Source organism: Manis javanica, chromosome 4 (assembly GCF_040802235.1).
Source record: "Manis javanica isolate MJ-LG chromosome 4, MJ_LKY, whole genome shotgun sequence".
NCBI lineage: Eukaryota > Metazoa > Chordata > Mammalia > Pholidota > Manidae > Manis > Manis javanica.
Genome location: NC_133159.1, coordinates 127,048,644 through 127,061,017, shown reverse-complemented (window position 1 = coordinate 127,061,017; position 12,374 = coordinate 127,048,644). Strand labels below are relative to the sequence as shown.

Sequence of the window (12,374 nt, the reverse complement as noted above, 5' to 3'; positions counted from 1 at the left end):
CCTGGCCTCCCTCAGCGCCGCCAGAGGGCCTGTGCCCTCGGCCAGGAGTGCGCACGCGCAAGGCCGCCGGCGTCCCGCGGGGCTCGACGGCGGGGCCGCCTTCCCCCGCAGTGCGCGGGGACTCCGGCTGCCGCCTCAGACGGGGCGAGAGCCTCCCGCCCCCCAGAGGCGCGGACCCGCCGGCCGTGGCCGCCTTGTGCTGCAGCTCTGCGGACAAAGCAGCAACGTAGCAGCCGTGCTGCCTGCTGTGCACTGAGACCCCGGTGGGACCTGCCGGCGGCGCTGGGTGAGCGGCGGCCTGAGTCCGCGAGGCCGCGCGTACCTCTGAGTTGTTGTGAGGCCCGCGGTGGAAGGCGCCGCAAGCGGCCCCGAGCTGAGCGGCCTGTGGCCGCCGCGGCCTCGGCAGACAACCCCTCTGGCCTGGAGAGGAGGCCCCGGGCGGCCCGCAGGCCGAGGCGGGGCGCTGGGTGTGCGCGGCCCCCTGGGCCTCGCTTCCAGAGGAGCGCCTGGCGCGCGCTCCCTGCGGAGGCACAGGGCGGAGGTCGGGCACTGGTGCCCCTCCGAGGGGCTCCCACTCCCCGCGCTGAGTGTGCACTTTCTCTCTGTCAATAAAACTTTTACTCTTCACCACTGTGTCTCTGCCCTTCAGTTCTTTGCTGCGGCGGGGACAGGAACCGAGGGGAATACACACGCCCTCCTGACCGGAGTCCCAGGCCAGGGAGGGATGGGGGACGGAGACGGCTGGGAGGGCAGGGAGAGAGGGGGTGCGCGCATGGGGACAGAGAGCTTGGGGAGGGCAGAAGGGAAGCCTGGAGGAGGAGCTAGGAGAGAATGGCAGCTGGGGAGGGAAGCCACGGAGCCTCTGTGCTAGTGAGGCAGGGACCGTGGGTGCAGACCCAGCAGGGTGAGGGCCTCCGGAATAAAACCCCTCCTGAAACTCCGTATTAAACAATTAAGCAAAGTCAGTCACATTAATTCTCTAAAGTAATATAAGCATTCTTGTGTCAGATTAATTAAAACTAAAAAGCCAAGAGTAACTTGGCCTGAAATGTTTGAATATCCCCCACATAAGAAAAGACCGCAGCATAGCCCATGTCTTCATTGTGCCAATTACAAGAGGCAATTGTAAAATGTACCGTAGCCTGCTAAAAGGCCCGGCTTATTTTCTTTAACTTTACCCAAATGCTGCTTTTCTTCCTCTAGCCCTAATCTAACGATTTGCATCCTAGGCAAGTAATAATGGCAAGCAAACCCAGTCACAAACAACATACTAAAAACAGGAAAGTTTCCATCTTAAAAGATAGGATTGCATTTTTAAACCCAAGAAGTCAAAAAATAGGTTTCTTAACACAGCAGACAATAAGTCAGCTCATCTTGGGAACAGGACAGGAGGTCCTGACTGATACGCTCCCAAACCAAGAAGCTGTTATTCTGGAAAAGAATCAGACCAGTAAATTTCTTGTGTTAACTCTACAAAATAATCTGGAAGACTGATAAGAAATTGTGTCTCTTCAAAGATAAGCATTTGGGGACTATTTAGCAGGTCTGCATCCCTGGCCCTTCATCTCTCACCTGCCTATAAATCCCCTAGACAGTGCATCACCCCGGGGCTATCTTGTCCCCTCTGGGCAGGTACAAGCCAGGAGCTCTGTCCTCTGCTTTTTCTCTAAATAAAAGCCTCGCACATGCTCTCCTACCTTGAGTGTTTGCAAAGTTCATTCTCTGAGCCTGTGAACAAGAACACCAGCATCAGCTTCTCTGAGGAGCCCAAAGACGGGGAGCCCCCAGAGCCCATGCCTGGGCACAGAGTAGCACACCCAGGGCCAGAGGGCCCTACACCTCCCCAGCACATGCCGGGTGGGGAAGGTGCACTGCAGCCACAGTCAGGGTGGCCATGCAGCCATGTGAGCCTGGTGTCCCAGTACCAGTGGTCCAGGCCGCGGTGCGCTTGGGGCACCTGCACACACCAGGACAGGACGGACCGCTGGCCCAGTGACCACCCAGAAGGTTGAGGCTGGTGGACCGTGCAGGATGACAGGTCTGACCTGGGCCACCGCCCTGCCAGAGGCCTGCCTGTCCTCCTTCTGCCCAAACCTCCCTCCCTATGTGGCCGGGGAGCCTGAGGTCATCCCTGGGATCACCATGCAGGCAGATGGCTCTGAGGGTGCTGTGGGCAGGGCGAGGGGAAGGAGGGTGGCCTGGATGTCCCAATTTTACCTCCTGTCACCTGGTCACCTGAGGCTGTCAGGAGGGCCCACGTCTACTTCCCCAGTCCCAATCTGGGGCCCCACCTGCAGTATAAGCCCTGGAGACTTGTCTCCAGCCTGGAGCCCCCAAAGGGGGTATTTGTGCTGATCCTGGAACTCCCCTCCAGGCCAGGCCTCCCCTCCTGGGAGGGTGAACACATCCTGAGAGCCTTGGCAGAGCGTTATGAGGAGAATCAGAGCCAAGCGCCTCCACTCAGGTCACAGACGTCAGGCCGCTCAGCCAGGACCCAGGAGTGGGACACCAGCGGCCTCACACCAGCCTGGCCTGGGGCTGGATGGCTGAGATGCACCATGGAGGAGGACTGGGGACCTGGGAGCTTTGGTGGGTGCTCTGAGTTGTGAAGCGTAGAGAAATTGGGCTCAGAGAAAGGCCCCCAACAGAAGGCGTGCACCTCTTGGAGGTGTTTTGGGAGACCAAGTTCAACATTTTTTGAAAAGGAATTTCTTGGAATGGTTGGGGCACTGTATGTCATTAAATGGGACAGTGCTAGACTGGTGCCCTGCAGCCCTGGGATCTACTTGGGTTAGGACATCTGCAGTGGCATTCAAGGTGTGAAGAGTCTCCCCGGGGCATCTATTCAGTAGATTTTGGTGTCTGATCATCACCTATAGGTGTCAGGAAGAAAGACCCAGTTTCTGTTTGAACAGCCCTCCCCAGTGTTGCCAAGGTGTGCCAGTCTTCCTGAGTGCCTTATGGGGGGAGGACAGAGGATGAAGGACAACCTGGCATAGGTCAGGGCCCCCCTGCGTCAGAGTTGGAGGGCTGGGGGTGGGGTGGGCTGGGGTACACGATGTCTGCAGGAGGGGCAGAGCTTTGAGAAGAAAGAGCAGTGTGGTGGCAATCGTTCATCATTTATTACATTCTGCACAGGGATGACCCCAACCCCCAGGAACCATAAACCTCTGACACAACACCAAGACCACACTGTGCCTGGGGAGGCTATTTCTCAGGGATGAGGGGAGGGAGTTGCACAGGGGCTCTACTAGGAGCATGTCCTGGGACCCTGCGACAGCCGGCTACCCCTGCAGCCTTGGATGCCTCCACTGGGTACCCAGGGGGCGCTGGTCCCATGCAGCACTGTGCCATCTCTGTGTCCATCCTGGGAAAGGCTGGCCATGGTGAGGACAGGCCCCAGCTCTTCCTGGACCATTGTGGCTATGACTCGGTGGCTGATGGCACCAAGGCAGCAGATAGCGTCATGGCGGGAGGCCACCTACTCGAAGGGGAAAACCCTCCACACGGTGGGGTGGCTCGCCTTTGTCCAGTGGGCCACGAACAGAGGGTAGGACACAGCACGAAGGTGGCCAGGTTGGCAGTGGCTACGTACAGGCCCTTGAGGATGCAGCGGCAGCATGGGAAGATGCCGAAGTCTGTGGACGGAGGAGGTGCCAGAGCACCTGCCCAGCAGAGGTTCAGGATGAGCAGCGGGAGGAAGAGGAGCAGCAAGCAGTCTGGGGACCTGGGGCAGCAGGTGCCTCATGCCCTAAGGGGAAGAAGCTTTCTCCACATGCAGCCAGGACACCAGCAGGGCCGAGGGCCCGATGACAGCAGCTACAGGGCCACGTGGGTGAGAAGAGGCAGGTTATCCCGGGTTCCCCCATTACCCTGCTTCCACCCCGTCCCCACTGCCCTCTGGGCTCTGGGCCCTGTGCCTAGAGTCCTGTCAATCACCAGCACCTGGGGGGGGGGTCCCCTGTCACAGGAAGGCTCCTGAGTGCCACTTACTTAAAGAGGAGGTGGCTGTGTCCCAGAGGGGGAGGGGAACCACCCTTCAGTCTGACAGGCCTGGTCGGCCATGGAGCTGGGACCCCAGCCCCACCGGTCTTTAGGATGCCCCCACACCCAACATGGCCTGAAGCTTCCCTGAGGCTGAGGAGCAGCCCACCCCCTGCCAATCGCCCCAGCCCAGAAACTCACCTGGCCCTGGCCAGTAAGTTTAAATCTTGTGGGACCTGAAGGACTGTCCCTTTCTGCTGGCCCTCTGGCATGGGGGCTCCAGCTGGCAGGACAGGCTGTAGCTACAGGACAGAGGGACACCTGTGAGCCCCTGGAGCCACATGTCAGGGGGCCCTTCTCCCAGAGCCTGCTGGCAGCTGCAGTCCACACCTGACTCTGGCCAGCCTCACCTCTCCTCCTCATCCAGGGGCTCCATGGCCTTGGCAAAGGACAGGAAGCACTCATTGGGCTCCAGGTCATACACCTTGGCCAGCTTCCTCTGCATGGTGATCTCACTTTGGATGACAGCGAACTGGGGCAGAGCAAGAACAGGGTACAGAGAAGGAGGTGTGTGAGGAGTGGGGCGCTATGATGGTCCCGGATCTTTGCTCATGGGAACCCGCCTTCCCTCCAATGCCATCCAGCCCTGCCTGTTCTGACAGTTGGGTCTCCAGCTCTTCCTCCAGGAAGGTGGCCTTCATGCCACACCCCATCCCCCACCTGACAAAGCCTTGAGTGTCCTGAGATCTGGGTGTCTTAACTTTGTCAAGACACATTAGGCCCAGGGGATGGGCTGGACAGGGTCCTGCCCAGGGGGTCTTGACGGCAGTAAAGAAATCAAAGTGCATCAGAAACAGCCCCCTGAGCCCAAAGCAAGGCCCGAACGTCCCCACCCTTTCTCGAGTTGGAGGCCTGCCAGGGCCTCCAAGGCTGACCTGCCCAGAAACAGCACCTGGACCTGGCCCAGGCTCGGGGCTACCGAGAAGTGGGGACTGCACCCGGGGAGATGAGTCTGGGGAGCTGAGGCCTCTGGCAGGAAGGCACTGCCAGCCCCCTGATGTGCTTCCTGCCCTGAAGGAGCAATATCCCTCCCTGGGCAGAGCCTGAGGGGGAGGCCAGTCCTGCCCAGATGCTGACCCCTGGAGTCCTCAGCCCCACCTGCCCTGGGGCCAGGCCCGGGGCTTAAGCCGGTCCTTCTGGCAGTCCTCTCCAAGAAGCCCAGCTCCTGGGGTAGAGGGGGGAATCAGGAGGGTGGGGGGAGCCTGGTGCTGAGAGGTCTGGGCTCACTGGGGGCTCTCTCCTCTCTAAAGCTCACCATCCTGACCCCCTGTGCCCCTCGGGGCTCACTCACATCCTCATATTCCAGGTGTTTGTCTATGGAATCATCCAGGATCAGTCCAAGGTAGGGGATCAAGTCCTGTGCCACCGGGGTGGGGAGGTGATGAGTCCCCGCCTGCCTCAGGGGCACCCACAGAACCTCCCCTCAACCCTACACCCACAGCCCCCAGCTCCCTTGGACCACCCTGTGCTGCCTCCCCCATCCCTTCGCCCTGCTCTCCCCTCCCGGTCCCTCCCAGGGCTGGCTTTTGGCCAATCCCAGGACCTGTGGCCCCTGCACCTGTCCTCCAACTTCCCCCTGTACCCAGCTGCTCTCGCCCTCCTCCCGGTCACCCCAGTGCTGGCAGCTCAGGTCTGGTGGCACCAGGAGCAGGTACAGGATCGCCCCCACTGCCCCGAACCTGGCCACGCCTCTCTCACCTTTGTCATCCTCTCCTCGGGTCCCATGCGGCCCCACTGCCTTGCCCTCAATATGGACTCCATCTCCTGCAAGGTTCAGGACACTCAGGTGCTCATGCACCCCTCCCACGTGGCCTCCCACAACCAGACCGTGGTTGATGGATGCCAGGCCCCCAGTCAAGTGGAGCCAGGGAGGGAGATAGATGAGGCCCTTGGGGGCCTGGGGGACCCTACTTCCATCAGCTCCCCCCTCTCACCCCGCACACATCGAGTCTTCCCCAAAGCTGTGCCACAGCACGGCAGAGGACTTGCCCCGAGGACCCTTCCCTTCCAGACCTTCAGCCCCCATTTACCTTGAACAGCCGCTTCCTGTGAACCCAGTTGTCCTGCGTTTTCAGGTCTTCATACACCATCAGGCAGATGCTAAGGGGAGGGGCGAGGAGGAGGGAGACATGAGGCCAGCAGGTGGAGAGTCTCGGGGCAAACCCCATTTCCTGGAGATCCTAGAAGGTCCACTAGCCTGTAGGAGGCTTTCCACCATGGCCCTGAGCCCTGGGGAATCTGTGGCCTGTGGAGGGGGCTCCATGTTTCCACCCAGGGGCGAATTTGCTTTGGGCCAGGTCTCTGTCCTTGGGGCAGAGACCTCCTGCTGCAGAACACAAGCTCAAGATCTCCAATGGGCTTCAACCCACACCTGACATTGGAGGAAACTGATTCCTGCAGGGGTACCCCTGGCCTAACCCACAGGGGGCCCCAAGAGCCCACCATCCCTGTCATTAAGCTTCACTGCCTCCCAGGAAGTCCCAGCCAACTGAGGGGACACTACCAGATGTAGGTGTGTCCCTGTCCACTCAGGTGCCCTGGTTCCAGGGACAGGAGTACCCACCAGGAAACATGTCCCCAGGTGCTTTCCAAACGACGAATAGCAGGGCTCTGCAGGGCAGAGACAATGGCATGGAGGGCAGTGTAGTTCCTGAGGTTCAGACTCCCCTGGGAGGGAAGACAGAGCTGAGAGCATGGCCTGCTTCTCTGCTCTGTCCCCCCATGAACTCCTGTCCTTAAGGAGACAGACACCCAGGGAGCCCAGCACACCTGGTACCTGCTGAGCAGCCCTCCTGGGTGGAGGACTGTAGCTCAACCCAAGGAAGGGCCCAGGGATGGCTGTCCCACCCCCGGGACCTGTGAATACAGGTCCACACACCCCTGGCAGGAGGGGCCCAGGGACTGTGCAGGGCAGACCACAGGCACCCATCCTGAGAGCTGGCCAAGGAGGGGACTCCGGGGGTGTCCCATGACATACCATGGCCACCCAGATCCAGAACCTAACCACTTCGGCCCTGTCGCAGGCCATCATGCTCGGGGTCCCAAGGCAGGTGGTGGTGACCAACTTAACCAAGGCATCATCAAATTCCTTGAGGACCCTATATGTGTCTCCCATCTGTGGCTGGTTCTGTAAGTAATTGTTACATTCTGCAAAGTCCATCCTGTTGTACAGCCCCTGGGGATCACAAGGGAGGGTCATCCAGCTGTGCCCCTGGTGCCCCTGTTCCCAGGCAGGGTCACTGGTCAGAGCTGGAGCCCAGGCAGCTGAGGACATGCTGTGAGCCTTGTGGTCATCCAGGCTTCAGACCCTGTCCACTGAGGCACCCAGTGGTGGGGAACAGAGGGAACAGTGGTGGCAGTACCTCCCTGAGCACCCTCCCCTGCCCTGCCCCTCCCAGCATGGCCAGGCCCTGCCCACTTTCCCTCCGCTCCTCCTCATTGGTCTGCAAGTATCTCTAAGGGCCAGCCCTACTGTCCCATGTGTGGTTAGGGAGGGCTTGGGGGTGAGGAGAGTCTCTCAGGGCACATGGTGAGTCCGTGGGGAAGCTGGAACATGGGCCCAGATCACAGGAGTCCATGTCAGGGGACGCCAGGTCTGGGGCAGCCGGTGACAAAGGGCAGGTGCACCCCTGACCCTGAGAGCCCGCTCCGCTCACCGCACAGATCAGGGTTAGCTGCTCAGCCACCAGGCCATGGGGAAATGCCAGAATGGTCCACTCCTCCTTCCTCCACACGTCCCGGGTGATTGCGACACAGGCACTGGTGGGCTCTGGGTCCGCCTCTGGCTCTGCCAGGCCCGGTGCCATTCCTGCAGATGTCATGGGACCCAGGCCCAAGGGCTCATGGGGCTTCAGCTTGGGGCCTGGCACCAGGGCTGAGACCACTCCTGGGATGTCCCAGGGGCTCACGGGGTCTGGACATGGCTCTGGCTCTGTAAGGCCTGGTACCATTACGACAGTTGCTCCAGGCCCCATGCCTGAGGACTCATGGGGCTCCAGCTTGGGGCCTTGCCTCAGAGCTGAGGCCTCTGCTGGGATGTCCTCCAGCTCTTCAGGGGCTGAAGCAGGTGACACCAGCCGTAGCTTCAGCACAGGGGTCTGAAAGAGCTCCTGGACTCGCTGTAGCCATGAAGCCAGCCCTCCCTTTGTCTCTGGGGCCAGCTGCATCTGCTGTGGGTCTGGAGCAGGACACAGAGAAAGAATCACTGCGGGGCTGATTCCCCATGTCTTACCAATGACAGAAGAGCCCTCACTGCCTTGAAGGGAACCCCAGTCCAGGAAGCCCACCCTAGACGGTCCCCTGGCTGTAGCCCCTCACCTTCCAGCTCTGCCACCGTGGGCCCCAGGTGCTCCTCCTGGACCAAGTGGTGGAGGACTTGGCCCTCCAGGGTAGATGAAGGCTGGCCATGGAGGTCACTAGGCACATGCTCGGGCTCCCAGGCAAGGCGACTAGCCTGTCCCATCCTGGGGCTGGGGGAAGGCGGGGGGGGTGGCAGAGTGAGAAGCCTGGTCTTTCCAGCCACACTGGCCTCCTGGTCCACCCTTGTGTGGGCCTTGCTGCTGTGCACTCCCCTGCCTGTCCAGGCACCTGCCCCTCCCCCTTCCTGACCCTGCGTGTCTGTCATGGGACCCCATCCTTTCCCATTCTCCCAAATAGGAAGTCCCCAGTCATCAGCCCACCCATGGGAATCCGAAGATGAGTGACCTACTGGGTTCTGCTGTGCTCCCCCTGCCCCAAGCCCCAAACTCCTCCTCCTCCCATTCTGTGAGACAGGCAGTGCTCCCTCTGGACCCAGTGAATGCTCACATTTTCAGTTCCTTCTCTGGCCCCTTGTAATGCCCCCTGTAACTTGAGGAGGCCGTGAGGGCATTGCCCGTGAAGCTCCCCGGCCATGACCTGTGGATGACGCCTGAAGTGACTACCTGACTCCACCTGGGACAGGGTCCCAGTATTGTGTCTGCTTCCTTCACTCAGTTATGCTAAGTGTCCCCAAAGGGTCTGCATGAAGTGGGAGCTGCATACCTATTGTTGCTAAAGGAAGTCCTGCCAAAACCTTCCCAGGTATCCCTCTGCTGCCCCCAGAGGTCTCTCATGTGGCCACGGTGAGGTTAAGGACCAGGCCCAGCCACAGGGAATCGTGAGCCTCTGTTCCAAAGGCTGCTTTCCGTGTGCTTTTCCAAATGAGCCAGGCTCCAGGCCACTGATGGGTGAGACCAAAGGCTTTCATCGGGTACAGAGACGTAAGCCCTGAAGTGGCCCAGCTTGGCTGCCAGTCCTTTCTGCGCTGCCGGACACCAGAGGAGCCCCTCTAAGGCTCCTCCCGTGTTCCCCATGGGCACCCTAACAGGCTGATCGCCAGCCACCCTGCCTGTCAGAGGAGCACACTGCGGCTCAGACACATGTGGAGACATGCAAGACACACAGCAGGCTGTGGGCAGAGGCCTGAGTGTGCCGAGGAGGGGGTGGGTGCTCACCGGGGGAGCTGCTGGCTCATGGTTGGCTGGTCAGCATCCTCAGGAGGGAGTGTGGACTCGGGAGTGCTCCGGCTGGTGTTTGGAGCTGGTTCCACTCGTGTTGTGCGCTTTCTCTGCTTCCCCCTCACGCCTGTCCGGGGAGCCCTGTGCCTGGGGACCTCAGTCCCATGGACAGATGGCTCAGGTGTAGGCTGAGGGGGACAGCAGTGATAGAATCAGTGGGAAACCCAGGAACCACCAGGAAGAGGGAGGTTTGTAGCTCACCCGAGAGTCCCCAGCCCCCTGGGATGCAAGCAAGGAGAGGCACGGGGTGCCCCTGGGAATGAGGTTCCAGGCCCTCTGGAGTGGTCCTGTCAGCCACTCTCATGGGGAAGCCCTGGGAAGGCCCTGGCAAGTTGCCAGGTTTGGAATGGGGTCCTGGGATGTAGACAACCTGCCCCAGGTCCAGGGAGATGGAGTAGGTGAATCCATCCACCAACTCCTCCACGCTCCCCAGGGTGGAGCTCTGCAAAGCCGGCACCTGGTAGCTGGACGGGAGGCACCCATGGTTGCATGGACCTCCCCGCAGGGGGCAATGTGGGCCCCAAACTGTGCCCCCGAGATCAGGCCCACAGGGCCATCTGTGTAGACATCCAGTCCCTCAGGGAAGGAGAGGACATACCTGGGCTCAGGACTAACATGTGGGTGGAAGTACCTGGTCCCAACACTCACCTCCAAATTCTGAATGATGAGACCAGAGCTGTGACACTGACTGCCCCTTGCTCCCTAGCCTTCAGTCCCACCCATGCCCCACACCCACCACACACACACAAGGGGCCTGGGGAAAGGTCAGCCAGTATGGGTCACACTTGTGGCCTGGCCCTGGAGTGGCCCACTTCGGGCTGCCCTGTGTTACCTCGGGGCTCCTCGGGAGACATGGACAGAGGCGTTGGAGGAGGTTACTGAGCCAATGCCCACAGCGAGCAGGAAGACTCTCCCTCTCAGCTTCCCTGACTCCCACGCCTTCAGCAGGCTCTGCACAACAAGACCGCATGTTGCTCTATTGAGCGCCACTGGTCAAGTGAGCAGGACTGGGTTCTGCGACCAGGAGCTGGGTTCCGTCCGTCCGGGTCACAATTGAGGTTCTACTTGGCATGTCATCAGTGACATCACTTCTTCAAGGGCCCCTCCCTGCATTCAGACACACCCACATGCCCCTCTGGGATGCTGACTGCCCACCCTCCTGGCCCTTGCCATGCATGACTACACAGATCTCCACCAGAGCTCTCCCCTCACTCTTGGCAATGTCACCGGGGTCCCAGCTCTGAGGAGACAAGAGCTGAACTCAGGCTGCTTTTTCTCACCAGTTCCCTGTCCTGCTGAGGCCACAGCACCTCCCAGGACCTGCCCAACATCCCGACCTGAACAGGGAGGGTCATGCCAGACATTCCTCCCTAGGGACATCCCCAGGGATATATGGATGACACCTCCAGTTCCTGGGGGCTGGTGTCACGTGTGTCTGACACACAGACTCAGAGATGGAAGAATGCCAACCAGGCTTGGCATGGAGAGTGGAACACCACGCAGGTCAGGCCGGGGTCCGGGCCTTGTGATCTTGGGCAAGTCCATCTCAAGCTAGGCCATTTTCAGGTGTGCACCTCGAAGGGGCAGCAATGAGAGGAGATCCAGGTGTTGCCATCTACTGCCTTCCATCTTCCAAAGGTCCAGGCTGCTCTCAAACTAGGTGCTTTTCAGATCAATCAGTAAATGGGTCAGAGTGGCACACCAGAAATGAAGCCTATGGTGCCTCCGAAATCCGAGGTGGTCCACCAGGCTGCTGTGCTCTTTTGTGTGTGTGTTGGGGTGGTGGGTGCAGATACAGCATCTTATTCTTCACCATAGAAGGGATAGCTTGGCATGCCTACAAGATAGGCTTCTAGTAGCTTCTCTCTAAGATGAAAGGTCCCTGAATTTTTGTCGGATTTATTTCCCACCTTCTGACACGTGACTGTGCTATCAATATGCCTAGATGAGCTGTACTTCCTGATCACTGGGTCCAATCAGCCTAGTACCATCAATGGGATGGGCCAGTGTGATGGCTTCTGGAAGGAAAAGGAGATGAAGCTTCCTTCTGTCTAAATGACAACCTAAGTGTGGAGGTCTGATATACCTCTGAGATAGTTTTCTCTCCTTGTCGGCTGAAAGCTAACTGCCCTGCTGGTCTTTACTCACAGGAAGAGAACAAAGAGCATTTTTCTGACCAATAGTTACACACTGGGTGCTTGGGGATCAAGTAATGAAGCCCCATGTGCAGCAAGAACTGCAATTTGAGACATTCTGATTACATTGACAATCATGCGCTGTCATCTCCAAGATTCATCCATTTTCTAAGTAGGCTAAATGAGTGACTTCAATAAGGGTATGTGGAAATCACCACCCCTACTTCTTTCAAATCCTTGGTGTCACCAGGCATTACTGCTTTCAATGTATACTTTAGAGGGATTTCTACAGGCTTGTACTTGACCTGCCACACAGTATGAATTCCTTGCTAGGCACAGAGGACTGTGGAAGCTGGGAGCTCTGCGTCCCTGACAACTCAGCCCTGTGGGCTCTGACACTGAAGGAGCGGCACTGCGGGCACTTGGTCAGCGTGGGGGTTGCTGCTCCTGATACCAAGACCCAGTCCTTGTCCCTGAGGTCAAACCACAAAACACAATGACAAGGTTTTGAGGAAAGGAAAGAATCATTTATTGACTTGCTAGCAAATGAGGGAGTGGTAGGCTCCTGCCTTGAAGAACCACCATCCTCCTGACACACAAGTGGTCAGAGCTTTTCAAGGGAAATGGTAGGAGAGAGGCTGGGGTGCCAACACATGAA

The 12,374-nt window shown here is 59.1% G+C and overlaps 1 protein-coding gene across 1 annotated transcript; it reads right to left on the bottom strand.

Annotated features, from left to right (window-relative positions):
• Nucleotides 1-3,111: 3,111 nt before the first annotated feature.
• Nucleotides 3,112-10,619, bottom strand: LOC108398198 (uncharacterized). The gene is made up of 13 exons (XM_073232944.1): nucleotides 10,414-10,619; nucleotides 9,519-9,709; nucleotides 8,851-8,940; nucleotides 8,362-8,513; nucleotides 7,701-8,221; nucleotides 7,022-7,219; nucleotides 6,608-6,711; nucleotides 6,075-6,144; nucleotides 5,743-5,808; nucleotides 5,336-5,401; nucleotides 4,395-4,516; nucleotides 4,186-4,286; nucleotides 3,112-3,819 (listed from the first exon to the last, which is right to left on the bottom strand). Exons 1-12 carry the CDS (start codon nucleotides 10,549-10,551, stop codon nucleotides 4,205-4,207), a joined length of 1,800 nt encoding a protein of 599 aa, XP_073089045.1. The 5' UTR covers nucleotides 10,552-10,619; the 3' UTR covers nucleotides 3,112-3,819; nucleotides 4,186-4,204.
• Nucleotides 10,620-12,374: the final 1,755 nt, after the last annotated feature.